The 19877-nt window shown below is 38.6% G+C and overlaps 1 protein-coding gene across 1 annotated transcript; it reads left to right on the plus strand.

Annotated features, from left to right (window-relative positions):
* The first annotated feature begins 312 nt into the window (after positions 1-312).
* dhcr24 (24-dehydrocholesterol reductase) lies at positions 313-9086 on the plus strand. Its single transcript, XM_056764416.1, has 9 exons — positions 313-773; positions 1138-1293; positions 1406-1511; positions 3771-3889; positions 4551-4814; positions 4925-5068; positions 6151-6348; positions 7429-7607; positions 7677-9086. The coding sequence occupies exons 1-9, from the start codon at positions 543-545 to the stop codon at positions 7828-7830; spliced, it is 1551 nt and encodes a 516-aa protein (XP_056620394.1). The 5' UTR covers positions 313-542; the 3' UTR covers positions 7831-9086.
* Positions 9087-19877: the final 10791 nt, after the last annotated feature.

Raw genomic sequence — 19877 nt, forward strand, 5'->3', positions numbered from 1 at the left:
ATTATCAAGCGAATAAATGCATTCGTTGGGGCTAATATAAATGAATGACTCCATCATTATTGTACCAGTTTAATAGTTGCACATATTATGCAAGTTGCATGTACATCATGATCATAGGTGTCAAAAACAGATGTGTGTTATGTAGGCACTAGCCTCATTACTCAACTGTTGTATGATAATAAACGCATGGTACTGTGTCAATGGTGTGACGGTGTTTCTTTCCTGTGATTGGACGAATAGACAGCACGCAACTTCTGGCGTCATCTGAATTGACGGACAACTAGCCAATCGCGTGTTAGGGGCAGTCCTTCTAGTACTACCTGGGCACGTTCCTAAAAAGTGTGTAAAATAGAGACGGTAAATAGCGCGCGCGCGAGTGGGATATTCTGCGGGCATAGATAGCAAAAAACGCATAAAACGACAGCTTACTGGACCGTATTCATGCATGCGTTTTGATTGTAATTTACCGCCGTTGTAAACGCAGACAAAAGCATTTGGAAAATCGAAGCCAAGCAACAAACTATACAACTTTTGATCTCGTCATGGATCCGTTGTTTTATTTGGGTGGGCTAGCTGTTCTGTTTTTGGTATGGATCAAAATGAAGGGCTTGGAGTACGTGATAGTACACCAGAGATGGATCTTCGTTTGCCTCTTTCTCCTCCCCTTATCCGTCATCTTTGATGTCTACTATTACCTGCGCGCGTGGGTCATCTTTAAGATGTGCTCAGCACCAAAGCAGCACGACCAGCGAGTCAGAGACATCCAGAGACAGGTAACAGCACAACCTTTACATGCATTGCTTTAGCCTTTAGTAGTCTAATCTATTGTAAGTTAGGATGTAGAGTAAGAGTCCCCATTTAAAAAAAGAATCCGGAGATGAATTATATAAGTGAACGCATTATAGCTATCGTAAAGTCATAATGGTATGCCAAGTGTAGTTCCAGAATACTCTGAATTGTTGTACAGAATTTTTTTAATATCATGCTGATGCATCTTCTGTGAAATAATATGCAGTTTATAAAAACATCATGCATTTTTTATAGAAAGAAAAAAACCCATACATTGAAAGGCTTGGAAAACAATGACATGGTCACTTAGTTACTATCTAAAGTTACTTAGTTACTTTTGTTTTCCAGGTGCGGGAATGGAAAAAAGAGGGAGGGAAGACACACATGTGTACGGGTCGTCCTGGATGGCTGACCGTGTCACTCAGAGTGGGAAAATACAAGAAGACGCACAAAAACATCATGATAAACATGATGGACATCCTCGAAGTTGACACAAAACGACAGGTAGTGGACGTTTTTCTGGCCTGTGCAACTGCATATTGTTTATGCAAGTGTTTATCTAAAAGTAAAATTTCTGGCAAAGGGGGCTTTTAAATGACCTCGAACAATTTTTCAGGTGGTACGTGTGGAACCCTTAGCTAACATGGGTCAGGTGACTCATCTGCTGAACTCTATTGGCTGGACATTGCCTGTGTTGCCCGAGCTTGATGACCTCACAGTTGGTGGGTTTCAGAGAGAAACAAATCAGCGGTTACTTTGCAGCATGCATTGGACATGCATTTACACATTCATTTGTTTCTATCAAAATAAGTTAAAAAATTACATTTATTTACCCTTTTGTCATTTCAAAGCTTTGTGACTTTCTTTCTTCCGCAGAACACAAAAGAAGATATTTTGGAGAAAGTTAGTAATCGAACACCCCTGGCCCCCATTCACTTCTATCGTATGAACTCAAAACCAATGCTAGTGAATGGGGACCAATTAACAACATTCTTCCAAATATCTTCGTATGTGTTCTGCAGAAGAAACAAAGTCATACATGTCTGAAATGACATTAGGGTGAGTAAATGATGACAGAATTATTTTTGGGTGAACGATTGCTTTAATGTAACACCTGCCTTTTGTTTAAAATTAGTATTATTTTTAGGATTTTGCGAAAGATAAGAATTGTCTACTTTAAATTCAAGTGTTAGAAATCACTGAGAAGAAATTCAGCATAGTGCACTTTCATGGTACCTCAAATTCTATTCAGACTGAGGAACTGAATTGTCATTCTCAGTTTAGTTCCCAATGCACAACTCCTAATGTTATTTTTGTTTGTAACCAGATCACGACACAAGTTTTATGTGGCATTAATTTTGATGCATTTCTAATGGAGACTTTACAGCACATACTTGTTTCTATTTAGTTAAGGACCGTCATCTTGGATCTGTATCACCATTGCAAGCCTCACTGGAGATTTGTTTAATGTCTCTAAGCACTTACAGATATTCCCTTTCTTTAAATCGAGCGTAACATTTTCTCCTGATCGATATTGTATGTCGTGTGTGGTGCATCAGAGGCTGCTTCTTATTGAGTTATGAATGAGCATAGTCCCTGTTTCATTGAGGCAAATTAGATTAGGAAGGATATGGGTCCTACTGCTAAAAGTGTTTATAGATCTCAGAAAAGCTTGCTTACCGACTGAGATATGTTTTACGCAGGCACTCCTTGGAATTCATTTTGTGTCTACAGAGACACAATGTTTAGTACTAATACAAAAGAAAGGTATGTTCTGTTTGTAGTATGTTGGACAATATGAGATATTTTTGGCTGCATGTATTGAACGCTGTATCTTGGAAACTTTATGCAACAGACTGTTTCATTTCTAGAAGTCTACTTTGGAATCGTGCATCTGTATTCAAAGGTCATCTTTTGGACTTTTAACTCATTCCACATATTACTCTACAGCTATATTTGCGTCTAGTTTGTATCTTATTTTGTCTGACCATTAATCAAAATACTTTTAAAATTAACTTGTTTTTTTACTTGTTTGCCCATTCTAATAGTAAAACACTGCCATGAAACACTACCATATAGTAGGTATTTGATATTCCGTTCAAGCAAATGTTTCCTTAGTTTATCCAAAAATGTTGTCATGGCTTAGTCTTAACATACTATCCACAACTGTATAGTTATTAGCAGAATTGTCTTTTTTTGAGGAACTGTGTCTATTGTAGAACTATGAGGTCAAGACACTGTGAGAGTAATAAAAGAAATGAAGGAGAAATTTCTTTGAAAAGGCATATACATAATCCACAGATTTGCAATGTTAATAGGGTCAAATGACACGGTTAAAATGAATATTATAGTTTGTTTTAGATGTAATGCGATGTGTATACAGGATTTCAAGTTCAAAAACGCTTTGAAACGCTATCTTCCACAAACCGTTCATGTTTGTATCTCCTCTTTGCCTCGCCTCTCTGAAACGCGCAGATTTTTTAAAAAAACTCATCGCTCTGAAAAGTGAGGTGTGCTATGATTGGCCAGTTATTCAGTGTATAGTGATTGGTCCAATACTGCAAGTGTGTAACAGAAATGTAACGCCTCTTACCATATTTGGAACATCAGGTTCCAAAGCAATTGTACTGACTGGTACACCCACCAAACTTGCTTATACATTTGGGCGGTCTTAGTCAAATCCTACCATGAACTGATGTAGATTTGTGGAGGTGTGGTTAAACTAGGCGTTTCAGGCAGGTCTGGATGAGCATTTGCTTTTAGATAGAATGCATCTTTTGTTCCGACACTTTGATTTTTGCAATTTTACATGTCTAATACATGCATGGGCAACTAATAACACACCGAATACACAGAAAAACAAGTATTCGCACCATATGACCCCTTTAAGAGGAAGGCTATTTGACAATTTTCCATAAGTTCAGTCTGAAATACCTTTACATTTGCAGTGATATTTTTAATATAGAAGTCTTTTCTTTCAGGTGGGTTGGTTATGGGTACAGGAATTGAGTCTTCATCTCATATCTATGGTCTGTTCCAGCACATATGTGTGGCCTATGATCTGGTGTTGGCTGATGGTAGTCTGGTTCATTGCACAGAGGTGGGTCGGTTGTTAAACATTAGAAAGTACATTTTATTTTAATTTTTTCAAATCAGATGCCTTTTTAAACACTTATATTTAATACATAAATAACAATTGCTTGATCTTAAACCGTTTGCTCTTTTTTTATTTTGTAGAACATTAAAATAAAAAAATCTTAAAGGGATATTTCACCCAAAAGTGAAAATTCAGTCATCATTTACTCACCCTCTTGTCATTTCAAACATGTATGACTTTTTTATTCTTTAGAACACAAAATAAGTTTTATTTTTACCCAGTGACTTTTGTGTTGACACAAAACCAGTGCAAGTCAAAGGGTTCCGCCATTGTACGGTCACCCAACAATCTTTTAAATATCTTTTTTTTTGTTCTAAAGAAGAAAGCCAAGCAATTCTGAAGTGACAAGAGGTTAAATTAACGATGACAGGATTTTCTTTTTGTGGGTGAACTATAGCTTTTATGGAGCTCTTACTGTACAAAAAAGCTAATGCATATGAATATCTTATTTTATGTTTGAATCACAATGGTTTATCATCCCTTGAGCTTCAGCAAATTACTTGACTTTTATCACACAAAACTTGGATCTCTTAAATATTTGATGTTTTAATGAAGTTTTATTAGGGTTGTGTTAGCAGTTTTTTCATGTTTGTGCTGCTCACAGAAAGAAAACTCTGACTTGTTCTATGCGGTTCCCTGGTCCTGCGGTACCCTTGGTTTCCTGGTTGCGGCGGAGATCCGGATAATTCCAGCTCGGAAATGGGTGAAGCTACGCTATGAACCGGTTCGTGGCTTGGACGCTATCTGTAAAAAGTTTGCAGAGCAATCAGCCAATAAGGAGAACCAGTTTGTAGAGGGACTGCAGTACTCTCGGGACGAGGCCGTGATCATGACCGGTATCATGACAGACGATGCAGAGCCTGGCATGGTGGGACCAGTTAAACATTGGACACTATTAAATTCTATCCGAAAGTTAATGATAAAATGGCATTGTATAAATATAATCTCAAATTTTCTGTCTTTTTCCTCGTCTGTTAGACTAATTGTATAGGTTACTATTACAAGCCGTGGTTCTTTAGGCACGTGCAGGGCTTCCTCAGTGAGAACCGTGTTGCAGTGGAGTACATTCCACTTAGGCACTACTACCACAGACACACCCGCAGCATCTTCTGGGAATTACAAGTAAGTGAATCTGGACACCTGCACTCAACAACACAAATTAAAATAATTGATGTCTTGTTTGTCATATTTGTGTTTAAAATATTTATGTTAAGCATCTTACAGTGTGATCGTACATCTCCAAATATTGTTGTACTTAATTAATGTTAATAAATAATTGTAATAATGTAATGTTTATAAGGACGGTATAGACAGTGTGGAGATCAGTGTGGAGGTACACATAAATAAGTTTAGAGCAGGGAATCCGTTTGCAATTTATATGGAATTTTCCAGAATTTTAATGCATGTTTATATACAGAAAATACTTATATACTGTATATTCACCCAACATTATAGGGCAACATTATACTGAATTATCGCTGTGTTTAACACATCTGTGAGGTCTTTAACAGTGATGTTATATGTTCCAAAAATGGTCCTCCATGGTTTGTGTTTGAAGTAAAAAATATCGATAACATACTTATTTTTAGACTGCTTTCCTTTGCAGATTATAACTTTAAAATTGGCTTTTGGTCGGTGGCGTAGATTTTAAGTTTATCAGGCTCAGAGTTCGAGACATTTAGTCGAACAGATAGCATCCATTAGCTTTGGCATTGTTCACTTGTGCGATAATGCAGAGCTAAAGAGACAAATATCTATTCCGTCCATTCGAATCCGACAGTCTCTCACTCACTTTCAACCCTTCTCTTTTTCACTCAAACACACACACACAGTTTTGAGGCAATACATACACTAAAGCCTTACATTATGCCATTAGCTACAGGAAGACCTTGCTCTGTGCATTGGCCAGTAAAGGACATTACTCAAGAAATGATGCAGCTAAAGCTTAGATGGAAATAGGGAGGATGAGAGACAAGCTTTGTCTTACAAACAAGACTCTCTTGATCTTGACAAATGATTTGCTTACACCCTCACTTTGCCTGTCAGCACTTCCAGTGATAATTGTAAACATATCGATTTGTCTGCACATTTACCATCTCTCACACTTAATATGGATTTTTTTCCCGTTTTATCTTCCATTTTCTTTAAGTCAAATTCCAACGTTCACTTTTAAGCTGATCCTCCATGTTCTCTTTGGCTTTCAGGACATCATTCCATTCGGAAACAATCCGTTGTTCCGCTACGTGTTCGGCTGGATGGTCCCTCCTAAGATCTCTTTGTTGAAGCTCACTCAAGGAGAGACCATCCGCAAACTCTACGAGCAGCACCATGTGGTTCAGGACATGCTGGTTCCCATGAAGCACGTCAAAAGCTCCATTCTGCGCTTCCATGAGGACATACATGTGAGACACAAACACACGATAAATATGACGTAGTGTTTTAATTATATGATCAAGGCCTGATCAAGATCAATTATATGACCTTTCGGCCTTCAATAGAGCTGTTCACTCATGATGTCTGCTAGAAGGCTAATGAGTTCCCTCTGGAATGTCTAATGGGTTTTTGCAAAAGAGGATTTCGATTTATGAGTTAAACAAGTTCTGTGGTTGATGTTACCTGAAGAGGCTTTCCCACTACAACGTTTTCTAATTGATCACAACATCTTTTTGTTAGCTGTAGTCTATTTGAGGTCATTTTTTAGCACACATTTAAAAGCATACAACAGCTTCAGATTTCAAGTTAAGTATGATTGTTTATAATTTTCATCAATAACAGCTTTAACTTGACAAATGACCATGGTATAAGCAGAATAAACCACAGCTTGCCGTGCATTAAAGTAATTTAATGCACTTTGCAGAGGCAACAACCCTCCATTTCACGTCGGGTGGCTCTTGGTTTCCACGTCATGCATTAAATCCATTTAATGCACGGCTAGCTGTTGTATATCCCTTACATGTAGAACAAAGAATGGAAACTCTTGTCTATGAATCTTATAAACAATGCTGATCATTTTAAATTACTAAATTGACATATACCATTATTTGAAAATTATGAAAAAATTTTATTATCATTTATATTAAAAACTCTGCTTTTATTATGTTATCTTGTTTTATTGTGTAACTTAGCTGTATTTTTGTTATTATGGCTTAAATCAAAACAATCCAACTACAATTTGATTTATAATCATTGGAATGCACAATTAAAAAAAATATTATTCATTAATTTTGGAAATAAACTCAACAAACATTTATAAAGTATATCTTAAATGTAAACTTTTGTTTCATGACTTTTAGTATTCGTTAGATATAACTGGATATGTCATGATTATCTTCATTAAAAGATATATTGGAACCCCATACTTTTAATGGGAGATCCCTAATGCCTTATGGGGGCTCCTGGATTCCCTCACACAACTCCCCCACCCCCATAACTTGATTCTACGAGTTTAATTTGTAACACAGTAATTGGTTTATGTTTTGTAGGTGTATCCCCTTTGGCTTTGTCCATTCATGCTGCCAAGCCAGCCAGGAATGGTGCATCCTAAAGGAGATGTAGATGAATTGTATGTTGATATTGGAGCATATGGTGAGCCCAAAGTGAAGCACTTTGAGGCCATAGCGTCCACGCGCCAGCTGGAGAAGTTTGTCAGAGACGTTCATGGGTTAGTTTTAATCTTAGTATCTGCACATTGTAACCCACATCCCTGTGTAACACTTGTCTGTGTTTCTAGATTCCAGATGTTGTATGCTGATGTTTACATGGATCGGCAGGAATTCTGGGAGATGTTCGATGGCACATTGTATCATAAACTCAGAGACCAACTTAACTGTAAAGATGCATTTCCTGAAGTCTATAACAAAATCTGCAAGTCTGCACGACACTGAATCTGTGTCATCTGCCCCAAACATGAGCATTTGAATAATAGAAAATTATTGAATCCTTTTAAAGTCAAATTTAAAGTACAATGAAAAACTAATAAATACCACTCCCATTGCACATATCAATATTTTTGGTGGTCTAAACAAAAATAAAGGCCCATATTATTGTTAACATGTCGAAGACATTATTAACCAACAAATTATATTTTTCATTAATAGATGATTTATATAATTGTTACATATTGTCATAATTATTGTCATCATTCATTTATAGTAAAACGCTCTCTATTTTCCTACATTTAAATGTTGCCTACCTCACGTCTTAACCATACATAGGGATTCTTGGTCTGCTCAAACACTTAAATGAAAGCACTTATACTCAATATGTCCCAGGCACAATTTATGTGTTCATGAATGTATTTACTATGAATTTGCTTTGAGTCGTTGTAATGTTGTAAGGGAATGACATTGAGTTAGTTATCGTCATTGTCAGAATATTTAGGTCCAAGAACAAAACAACCAATGATGTGCCAGTGAGACACAGTGAGCTTGTACATTTAACATTTCCATCTTAAACTCTGCCAGTCCCTGCAAATCCACCAATATATTGCATCAACAAATCTTTAAGCCGTGGAGCACAAAACTATACATGTGGTATCTATTAAAGGCTTAGAACCTCAATTTATTTTCTTTAAGTTCCATCAATTTTGCATTTGTTACATAAGAGAACACAAAAATGTCTTAATTCCTCCCCATCACCCTTTAAAATCATACAAATACTATTTAATTTCATATTTATATGACACAAACGGAGTCATATATCAAATTAAAGCTCTCACTGTCGAGAATATCCCTGTATATTTCACCTATCTAACACTTAGAATAACAACATAGAATTGTTGCTTTTTCTTCTGTAAAATGAGACTTTACATTACACAATAATACATTACATTACATGTATGTAGGGAGGGCACTTTTTTATTATTTTCCTGACTTCAGTTTTAGCAGATTTGGTGTATTCATGATCTTGTCGGCTGGTGTTCTCATTTTAGAGAGCATTTGATTGCACAATAAAGTGTGTAGTTCAGGATGTGTCACCAATATTTTTGCCCTATTTTCCAGAAAGAAAAAGATTTTTAAATGTGCATCGCTACAAATGTAGAATTGTGACTTTGAATAAAACAACTCTAAATGTTTTTGCCATGTAGTCTTTGACTTGTGCAATGCTTACACTATAAAAAATTCAGCAAAGTCAATATACATTATTTTTCTCCTGTTTTAATGGAACTGCTTACAATGCCTGTGTGTGAATCGATTTATGGGGTGAGAAACACCGTCTGTAGAACACAACCACTTTCCTGTAAAAGGTCTGTCTGGAGGCCGAGGAAAGGCTCTGTGGTCCACAGGAACATTAACAGCTCACAGTCTCTCCCTGTAACATGACAACGGCACATTTTGATCATTAAGACTATAATCAGCAGTCAATTTAATGTTGTTATTATTGGCATCTTTGCATCATGAGAACATCTTGTCATAATGGCAACATTAACCACAGTTATTAATATTCACTGAGATGCTTTTTGACATCCCACTTATCATGTTGGTAACCTGTGCAGAGTGAAATCACCGCTGTTAGCATTACTGTATATGGACAAATGCTCTTACTACAGTACTGTATATGTGCTTTTTACAGATACAAATATGACATATGACAAGCAGCCTAAAAAGACTTAAGTCCATTAATGTACATACTGTGTAAATACTTCACCCAAAAATGAAAATTCTGTCTTTTTCTCCCTTTCGAGTTGTTCCAAATCTGTAAACATTTCTTTGTTCTGTTGAAAACAAAAGACATTTTGAAGAATGTCAGACAGCAAACTTTTGACTACCATTGTATTTTTTCCCACTATGGGAGTCAATGGGGTGCAAATTCTTTCTGATTATAAGCATTCTACCAAATATCTTTCTCAGTGTCCATCAGAACTAAGAAGTGTATACAGATTTGGAATAACTCGAAAGTGAGTAAATGATGACCGAATTTTCACTTTTGGGTGCAGTATCCCTTTAATGCACAAAATGTTAAACCACATTTATAACACCTTTTGCCATTTCAATTTCTCATCAAGTCCCTGGTGTTTCTAAGACCCACTAATTTTGTTTTCCTTCAGTTGCACCTGGTAATTGTTACTGGACGTGTTAACCAAAGCAGTGGGACGACAGTGGAGTAAACCCTTCAGAGAAATACCTTGTGCTGTGCTCATTTACACCCATTAGCAACAGACCAATGACATGAAGAGCATTAATTAAATCACTAGTTTGATCATGCCCAGTGAAGAGACTGTCAGGGTGAATGGTGACAATATCTCATGTGATTATTTACAACTTTAATTAACATCTTTATCAGGTTGCGTATTAATTTTAGTTTTCTGTTTACATATCATTTTACATTTATCCTTACTTTACATTCATACGTGTACTTATTTTATCCAAAGGAGGGAACTAACAATAAGCATATAGTCACAAAGCTAAAGTTACATTATTATTTTAATAAGCAGAAGAATAGAAAGGTTAGAAATTGTATAAAACCTGCATATTTTCTTCAAAGGTCCCCCCACTGTACATACATAAAAACAAAACATTTCTACCCAGAAAATATTTTAGAGCTTGATCAATGTCAAAGTCTGCTTTATTGTTAATTCTGCCACATGTACATACATATAAAGGATTGAAATTGCATAGTGCATACAAATAACACTACACAGAATACAATATATATATATAAAAAATACAGATTATACATATATATGTAATATAAAACTATTAGAAGCAGGGATATTTAAAAATAAAATAAAAAGAAGATGCCAGATAGAGTGCAAACTAGTGAAATATACAACAGGTAGTGCAATGACCTTATTTGTCTGTTTAAAGTGACATAGAGAGCAGGCTTTGTTTAACCTGTCAGAAGAGGCCGTTGAAGAGGGGCAGAGCGATGCTGAATGAGGTAGTGAGCAGTAAAATACTGCATAATGTGACTAGTGCGGGTAAGTGTATGTTGTTAGGGGTGGGGAGTGGAGGGACCTTCGGATGAGGTCAAAGTTCAGTGGTGCATGATGCAAGAGAGGGGGGCAGGGTCGGGAGGTAGTTTAGCTTCCTGACTGCTTGGTGGATGAAGCTCTACTTTAGTCTGCTGGTCTTGGCCTGGAGACTCTGCAGTCTCCTCCCTGATGGCAGCAGCCTGAAGAAGCTGTGTCTCATGTGGATGGATCACCTGCAATGCAGAGGGCTTTGCGGGTGAGACCGGTTCCATAAATGTCCTGGGGGTGGGAGAGACACCAATGTTCTTCTCAGCTGCTCTCACTATGCTCTGGAGGGTCTTGCGGCAGGACGCGTATCTGGTGACATTCCCCACAGTGATGCAGCCAGTCAGAAGGCTCTCGATGGTGCCTCTGTAGAAGGTGCACATGATGGGCGCTGGAAAATAACTGGAAAATGTTTATTCATTATAAAAATGGCCAAATAATAAGAAATATCTTAAATGTATGTTTTTTTATGTATTTCAGTGATTGTTTTGTCTAATTTTAAATCATCTTGAGGCCCCCTTGGAAGTCAGCTGGCGCCCCCTTGTGGACCAGGGTTCCTATGTTGAGAAGTGTTGTGTAAAATTAAAGAATTAAATTAATTTTGAGTGTTTTGTTATTAATTACTATGATATGTATTATTAATCTATGCAAGAAACCCTAACAATTCCAATAGGTCAACATTTTCCAGATGATGTAGGTATAATGTGAGCTACGGCAGTAGTAAGAGCATGGTGCTAACAACGCCAAGGTTGTGGGTTCGATCTCAGGGGATTGCGCATACTTTGAAACAAATATATAGGATGCTGCAATGTAAATTTACCAGAAATTTCGTAAATGTAATATAAAAGCGCCTGCCAAATGCGTAAATGTAATTTATAAAAGTGCAGTCCAGTGGAGGCTGGTGCTAACAAATTTTGAGGGACACGAAAGATTTTCTTTGCAACAAAAAAGGGTGTTTATACATACAGTTCTTAAGAGTTGAATTTCATCTTCCCCTTCACCACCTTCGGCCATGGCTTTAGAAGAGCCTGCTTAACTCCGAAGCCACCACTGACAGCGAGCAGCGGAGACGCTTCTGCTGTCCTGCCGATATAAGCATAGAGCTCCGTCCAAAGCAATATAGGTGAGCGCCGGTGTTGTGCCGAGAAAAGCACGCCTGCCGTGAAGCCCACTGTTGCGCGCCTGTCACTCAGTGTCACAAGCGCGCACACGCTCTCCTTATTCCCTATACAGTGTAACACCATCGTGATGACGATCTTATCTGCATCACCTCGCACGCTGTAAGATGCTTAAATAAATAAATAAATGTGTAAATAAAGTGTTCAACAAGGATTCTGCGCTGTTGGTTAGAAATGGTTAAAAATCATGATTTTAAGAAAAAACTTTTTTTAAATGGAAAACCCTTGGTACCGAGGTCAACAACCAGTAAAATTGCATTTTTCTGTCTAAAGATGGTCTAAAAGTTGCAGACCAACGAGCTTTGATTTATTAACGTTAGTTATGAATATACACTGTAAAACACAGGAAAATCTTGTTTTATTTCGTAAATGTAATATAAAACGATGAGTTGTAACATATCACTTGACAGGCAAAAGTGTCCTGACTTGGTTCATAGTGAGAGGCATTCGTTATACGTTGTGGCAACAGCGTCATCTGGCGTCAAATTCTCAATAGCATTTAAATTTACGCATTTGACAGACGCTTTTATCCAAAACAGCTTACATAAACCTATACATTTATACTTGGGTATGTGCAGTCCCCTGGGATCGAACCCACAACCTAGCTCTTATTTGTTATTTTATACAGTTGTTATTATTTAGTTTTATATTCAAGTGTATATTGGCTATGAAATGTTTGTTTTTCACAGCTGTTAGGACATCGCAAAAGATAGAAATTAACAAGGAAAACACTTCAATTGATTGGATTTTTCCTTTATGTCAGCTGTATGTGCGGAACCCTAGTCAGGGAAGAAAAGGCAACATATTTTTGAGCACATTCCTAGTTCATTTCAGGTAAAAATATTCTCTAAATGCCCCCGTGAAACAGGGATTGTGTCTTCCGACCTTGCTTTTGATTAAAGTGTAAGGGAGAGAGACAGTTCAGAAAGCGACGTGTTCGACTTCATTAAGCTCTGAGCAAAACGATCGGAATATGACATCAATTTTCTGTGAGAGTGTTTTAAAAGCATATGTTACGAGTTTCCATGATAAATAAACAAACGGGAGACTCATGGATATCACGCAGCACCCGAAATAATAACAAAACACTTCAAAACAGCATCCATTTTGTGTGTTTAAAGTGTGTTGAGTGTTTAAAACCTAGAAAAATTAGCCCACCAAATCACAGAGATGGCATTCGCAGAGCCTTAAGATCACAGACAACCTCTGCAATTAATACAAATGACAAGAGGTCCCCAGGTAATACTAATCTTGTGCGAAAAGTGCTCAGGGCACGTCAAGCGATCTCATACAAAACAATAGTTACACACAGTACAAAAATGTTTTTACTCACATAAGATTGATGCGCCATTCATATCGGATCCAATATTGAAGGCAGCACTGCTTTTTCATTTTAAACTCTCCACAAATTCAGTGTCAACCTGTGCCTTGTTCACAAAGGAATCCTTGGAGAAATGAAACGAACAAACGCTCCATGTTTTTCCCACAGGAGCTGGAACATCTGGAACTTTAACCTCCACATTCTAATATCGAAATTCGAAGGAAGTTTATGCAGCGACTCTATTCTTCCACTATTCTTCCTATTCTTCCATTCTTTGACTTTTGGAACTGAGGTGGCGGGACACTGAGTTTTTGTGACAACAATTGGCCCTGCTCTTTTTTGGCCTTCCCATTGATTGGCACTTACTGCCGTCTCAAGTCTATGACAGAACAGGAGAGATGGTAGGAAGTTGGGAAAAATAGGATCTAAGGAATTCCCATTAAGTTATATTTTATAGGTTGGCCCAAATGCAGTAAAACAAATGAGTGCAGTAAGGAGAATTACTAGAAACACTGGGTAATTAAATAAATAAATATTCCAATTTATATGGAAGCACTTCCGCTCAGCATTAAACCATAGCGAGTGTGCATTGCCTTTTCTATCAGGTGTGGTCTCCTTTTTTGTAGCCAGTAATATAGACTTGTAAAATATGTTATAATATAACGTAGCATATAATAATAGAATTGAACATTTTCGATGTTTCGCGTTCACATACTTGGACGTGACAGTCAAGGTATTGGCGTGTCTAGTTTAATGAGGTCTGAGCACCAGCCTACCTCTGTTATTTTGAGTTTTCACACTCCTGCATTTAAAATATGAGACGCAAGGATTTTTAACATCAACCCTGATACTGCAGTCTGTAGCATGTCTAATAAACCATAAAACTTTAACTTTTAATAAATTGTTTTAAAATTGTTTAAGAAAACCAAGCTATTTGAGCATGTGAAAGTCAGCTTCCTATTCCGGCTGAGGAATTCCTTCGTCTGCAGAGGCGGTCTTAACATAGAGGCATAGGTAGGCGGCTGCTTGGGGCCCCCTACCAGCGGTCATAATAGGTGGGCCCCGAACCAACCTTATTTTTTATTTTTATAAAATTTAAAATAAAAAATAAACAAAACCCTTATCATCATGAACACTTCAAAGCATGGTAAATTGTATTAATATTCTTAAGAAATACGTTGAAACTTTGAAGTAGTAGTTAAAATGTTTCATGTTTATCTGTCACTACACACATACACCCCCTTCTATCACAATGAAATGGACTCGTCCGTAACCGTGCGCGCTGCGCGGCGCGAAAGATAAACACAGAGTGACAGGACTGGGTTTGTACACAAACAGAGACGAATCATGACAAAAATAAACGCGAAAATGAAACGGTCTTACCCAAGCGGCTCAGATAAAAGAAAAAAGCGAAAAGACAGTGAATCAGGGGACTGTGTTATGTGCTTTTGTTGTTGCCTTTTTGGAGAGGGGAACACACATTTAAGTTCAGACGGTTTTAACAATTGGAGAAACCTCGGAGCTCACCTGAAACAGCACGAGAGGTCTGCGGAACATGTATCTTATATGGAGTCCTGGCACACACTTACCCAAAGACTTCATACAGGCACAGCAATTGACCAGCTGAACCAAAATGCAATGATGGCAGAAATTGAGAGATGGAGAAATATTTTAAAAAGATTGCTTGCCATTATTACCCATCTAGCTGAGCGAAATCTTGCTTTTCGTGGGCATACAGAGAAATTGTATGAGCATGGCAATGGAAACTTCCTAGGACAAGTACAGCTAATGGCAAAATTTGACCCTTTCATGAAAGAACATTTAAGAAGAATCCAAGAAAAAGAGCTGTCAGAAACTTATTTGAGTAAGCACATCCAGAATGAATTGATAGCACTTGTGGCAAAGAGCACTCTTGATGCCATTGTTGAAAAAGTGAAGAGGGCAAAATATTATGCTGTCATAATGGATTGCACACCTGACATCAGCCACAATGAACAGCTGTCTGTGGTCCTGCGCATAGTTAATTGTGAGCTCTACAAAGGTGTATCCATCCACAAGCATTTTATAGGCTTTCTTTTGGCAGAGGAAACAACTGGCAAAGGCCTACTCGAACTTTTCCTTGGACATCTGGAAACACTGCTCCTGGATATCTCTGACTGCCGTGGTCAATCTTATGACAACGGCAGTAATATGCAGGGAAAGAAGCAGGGGGTAAAAAAAAGGATCCTTGACCTCAACCCCAAAGCCCTCTGTGTCCCGTGTGGAAGTCACACACTGAACCTGGTCATTGGGGATGCTGCCAAATCCTCCACAATATCTCTGAACTTCTATGGTGTGTTACAGAGACTCTACAATCTTTTTAGTGGCTCTGTTCAACGGTGGGCCACTCTCCAGGAGAATGTGAAGGATTTTACCATCAAGGCCTTGTCAACCACCAGATGGGAATGCCGTGTGGAGGCTGTAAAAGCCTCCAGACATTTTGAATGCCCTGGAGGCTTTACATGACTTCGCCACAGAAAAGAATGATTCAGAGTGTGCATCCAGTGCTTCAAGCCTCTGCCAGGAACTGAAGAAATGGCCATTTATGGTAAGCTGTGTGGTGTAGTACAATGTCTTGTACGTTATCAACAAAGTTAGTAAGATCCTACAGGGCCCCAAAGTGAGCATTGAGACCATGAAGAGGGAAATCTCTGCAGTCATAGACTTCCTCCAAGATTTCAGGGAGCACGGATTCAATGCCGCCAAAATAGATGCCAGGGAAATTGCAGAGAAGATTGAGGTAGAGATGATCTGGCCAGACGTTCGGCAGAAAAAAACAAAAAGGCAGTTTGACTATGAGGGCAGAGAGGAGACTACTTCAACTGCAGAGGAACATTTCAGAAGAGAGTTTTTCTTACACCTAGTTGATACTGCCCTGGTCAAGACTAGGGAGAGATTCTCATACATGGAGAACTTTTTTAAGTTGTATGGATTTCTCTACTCCACTGATGTAATGAAAAGCACTGTACAGGCATGCAATCTAGATGAATGCTGCCGAAGGTTTGAGAAGACAATGGAGGATGTGGATGCAGGGGACCTAAAAATGGAAATTACAGGTGCTGTTAGGTCTTTCCCCCCACACATCTCATCACCATTGGAAGTTCTTAGCTACATATACAAAGAGAATATCCTAGATCTTTATCCAAATCTGAGCATAGCCCTGCGGCTCTTGCTTACTCTTCCTGTTACAGTTGCATCAGGTGAGAGAAGTTTCTCTACACTGAAACGACTGAAAACATATCTGCGTTCCTCTATGTCCCAAGATAGACTGTCATCCCTGGCTGTCATTTCCATCGAACATGAGATAGTGGAAACTGTTGATACAGACTCCATAGTTCGAAGATTTGCTGAGGCCAAGGCTCGCAGAGTAAGATTGGTATGAACATGATGAGAAAGACAAAAAAAGGCATGAGGAGGAAAAGATGGGGGAGGAGAGTAAGGGACAGAGACAAAAGCAGATGGAACACTCAGCACTCAAACACAGTCATAAAGAAGAGCAGGAGGAGAACAGAAAAATAAGAAGAGGAAGAGAAAGAAAGACAAGGGAGAGAGAGAGCAAAAACAGGCATGAGGAGGAAGAGATAGAGGAGAGAAAGGGACAGAGTCAAAAGCAGATGGAAGACGCAGCACTCAAACACAGTCATATAGAAGAGCAGGAGAACAGAAAAAGAAGGAGAGGAAGAGAATGAAAGACAAGGGAGATAAAGAGTTAAAACAGGCATGAGGAGGAAGAGAAACAAAGGGATGAGGAAGAGAGAAAGGAAGGGACAGAGACACAAAAGAGAGATGGTAATCATTTAACGATAAAAAAAATCCTGTTGTTTTTTGTTATCCTCTCACTTCATAAGAGAAGAAGTCCATCACTAACTTCTGGATAGCTAAGATATTTGACTTGACCTTTTATTGGACTAAAACATTGGCCCACACTCATTTTGTTCATAGACCATATTGTTAGTTGGTAACAATGTTTTTTTATTATTATTATTTTACAGGTACAGCTCCTACATCTGCACATCATGTTGGTGTGAAGACCTGATAGAAGACATCACATAGGACTCTCTATGTCAGAAGCATGTGATGTGGAGAACAATCTCTCTCTCTCTCTCTCTCTCTCTCTCTCTCTCTCTCGCTCTCTCGCTCTCTCTCTCTGTCTCTCTCTCTCTCTGTCGCTCTCTTTCACACACATGCACGCACACACACCATATCATGTACATAGGTTTGTTTCTAGAATGTTAGAAATGTTCAATCTAAAATGTAATGTCAATTCATCTTGTACACAGGGTTGTTTGTAGATTTTTTGAAATGTTTTATTGATTTGATCTTAAAAAAATAATAAACAGTGCTAGTTTTCCTGGCATTTTGGCAAAGACGTGTTAAACCTTATTCTCTATTGGGATCCATCGTGACTATTAGTTTGTGTGGTGGTACACTTTGTGTGTACTCTGCTGTCCATCTTCATTTTGAAGTAAATATTTTTCTTTTAAAGATCGGATAGTGGGGCCCCATACACACCTTCGCCTTGGGCCCCCAATTTGCTAAATCCGCCACTGTTCGTCTGTATATATATATATATTATAATACATTTTACTCATTTATATTATTCGCTAATCTACAAAAAGGTGACCACTGGTCCACATTTGATATGGCTGAATGCTGAGCGTAAGTGCTTTCATATAAATGTTTTAAATATTTCATATTAAACCAGTGTATCTCCTTTCTGCACTCGTTCGTTTTCATTCATTTGGGCCAACATGTAAAATAGGCAATTACTTAATATGAATCACTGGATCCTAGAATCTTACTAGATTTCCCCCAATTAAAAAAATCATTCTCTGCCATCTCTCCTGTTCGGTCATCGACTTGAGCGGCAGTAACTGCCAATCACAACGGGAGTACCAGAAAGGAGCAGCGCCAATGGCATTTGTTGTCACAAAATCGCAGTGTCCCGCCCCCCTTAGTACACAGTCAAAATGACTCGCGCACGTGAAGAATCGCTGCTCGCACGCACATATAGAAGCACTTGCGTGTGTAGTCAATACTGTGCGAGAGCGATCTGCTTTGATTCGGGGGGTTGTTATTTCCCCTCGCAAGTGTTGATTGAAGTGCACAATCTTGATTTTCGTGATCGAATTAGAGATTTGCAATGTCTACAGGTTCACATTTAAAGGGCAAGCGTTTTCAGTGTGCTCGTGCCGCTGTATTCTGCTTGCCCGGTGCGTTTACACGCTCATGTAGTCGCATGTATTGTCGCAATGCGCCGTATTTATACGGCCAAGGGCTGATCAGTATTTGCATGCTGTTGGATGTCTTGCGACAATTGGCCAGTTATTTTTACTGGCGTTATCCAATTAGACTTCAGTAAAGTGGGAAGGTGAAGAGTTTCTTCCCGCTTCTGAGGGAACCGAGGTTACGACAATAAAGCTTTCCTGTAGCTCAGTGGTAAGAGCATTGCAAGGTTGTGGGTTCAATCCCAGGGTTTTGCAAATGCGTATGTAAAATGTATAGGATAATGCAATGTAAGTCGCTTCAGATGAAAGCGTCTGCCAAATGCCTAAATGTTAATGTTAACAGAGTCGTTTTTCATGCACAAGGGGTTTTTTTTATGCACAAAGGGTATTCCATCCACAAGGGGTTCTGATGTCGTGGTCAAATGATGGCAGTAGACAGGAGATCAAACAGTCTGTAAACCTCGTCATGGACGGAACTATTGAAGTGGTTTTGCTTGTTGACCAACAGATGTTGCAGTTTTGGATCGTATAGGTATCACTCATGCAGCTGCTGTCTTTCCAGTAACATCTTCTCTTTTCTTCTCTTCTTTCTTCCTGATCTTTTGCTCAACCCATTCGTGGAGAACATCCGGTCCATTTCTCTTCTTACAAGACTTCAGTTGGTGAGTCTCTGTCTTGGGTCGACAGGAAGGATTTACATGGAACAATTTTATCTTTCGATCCCTTGGTTTGTCATGTATATCAGGGATGTCTTGCCTCTTGTACACTTGGATGGAAGATACTGGCTCCTGGTCCTCACTGTCATTCTCCATCCAACACTTCACTCCAGCTTTCAGGGGTGGATGCTTTATCCCATCCACCAGTGCTTTATGATGTGAAGTCTTCATCTCACCGGGACCGAACATCCTTCCAGTATAGTTCACATACTCGTTTTCAATTTCAATATCCACTAGGACGACTTGTGGAGACGAGTCAAACAGTAAGGTGTCCGGCGTAGGATTAAAGTCAGAACGTGGAAGGTTTTGGCTGTGATGATCTACTTGAATCATCAGTTTCTGTTCCTCTGACGGCTGAAAGGACGCAGAACTTGTCAGATATATCACTTCATCTGATAACGGTGTTGGGTTTTCATGAACCAGCAGCGGTGCTTTCACAGATGGTAGTGTTTGCATCCCGCCAGCTGGTGCCACCAACTCTGGAAAGATCC

The sequence above is a fragment of the Triplophysa dalaica genome, chromosome 13, assembly GCF_015846415.1.
Source record: "Triplophysa dalaica isolate WHDGS20190420 chromosome 13, ASM1584641v1, whole genome shotgun sequence".
In the NCBI taxonomy this organism is placed as follows: domain Eukaryota; kingdom Metazoa; phylum Chordata; class Actinopteri; order Cypriniformes; family Nemacheilidae; genus Triplophysa; species Triplophysa dalaica.

What these genes read in the sequence shown, in the direction of transcription:
- dhcr24 (XM_056764416.1), top strand. Translation starts at nt 543, where the DNA reads ATGGATCCGTTGTTTTATTTGGGTGGGCTAGCTGTTCTGTTTTTGGTA. An exon ending in GTCTGGTTCATTGCACAGAG is followed by an intron (nt 3,890 to 4,550) that starts GTGGGTCGGTTG and finishes TGCTGCTCACAG; the next exon opens with AAAGAAAACTCTGACTTGTT. An exon ending in TTTGTCAGAGACGTTCATGG is followed by an intron (nt 7,608 to 7,676) that starts GTTAGTTTTAAT and finishes CTGTGTTTCTAG; the next exon opens with ATTCCAGATGTTGTATGCTG.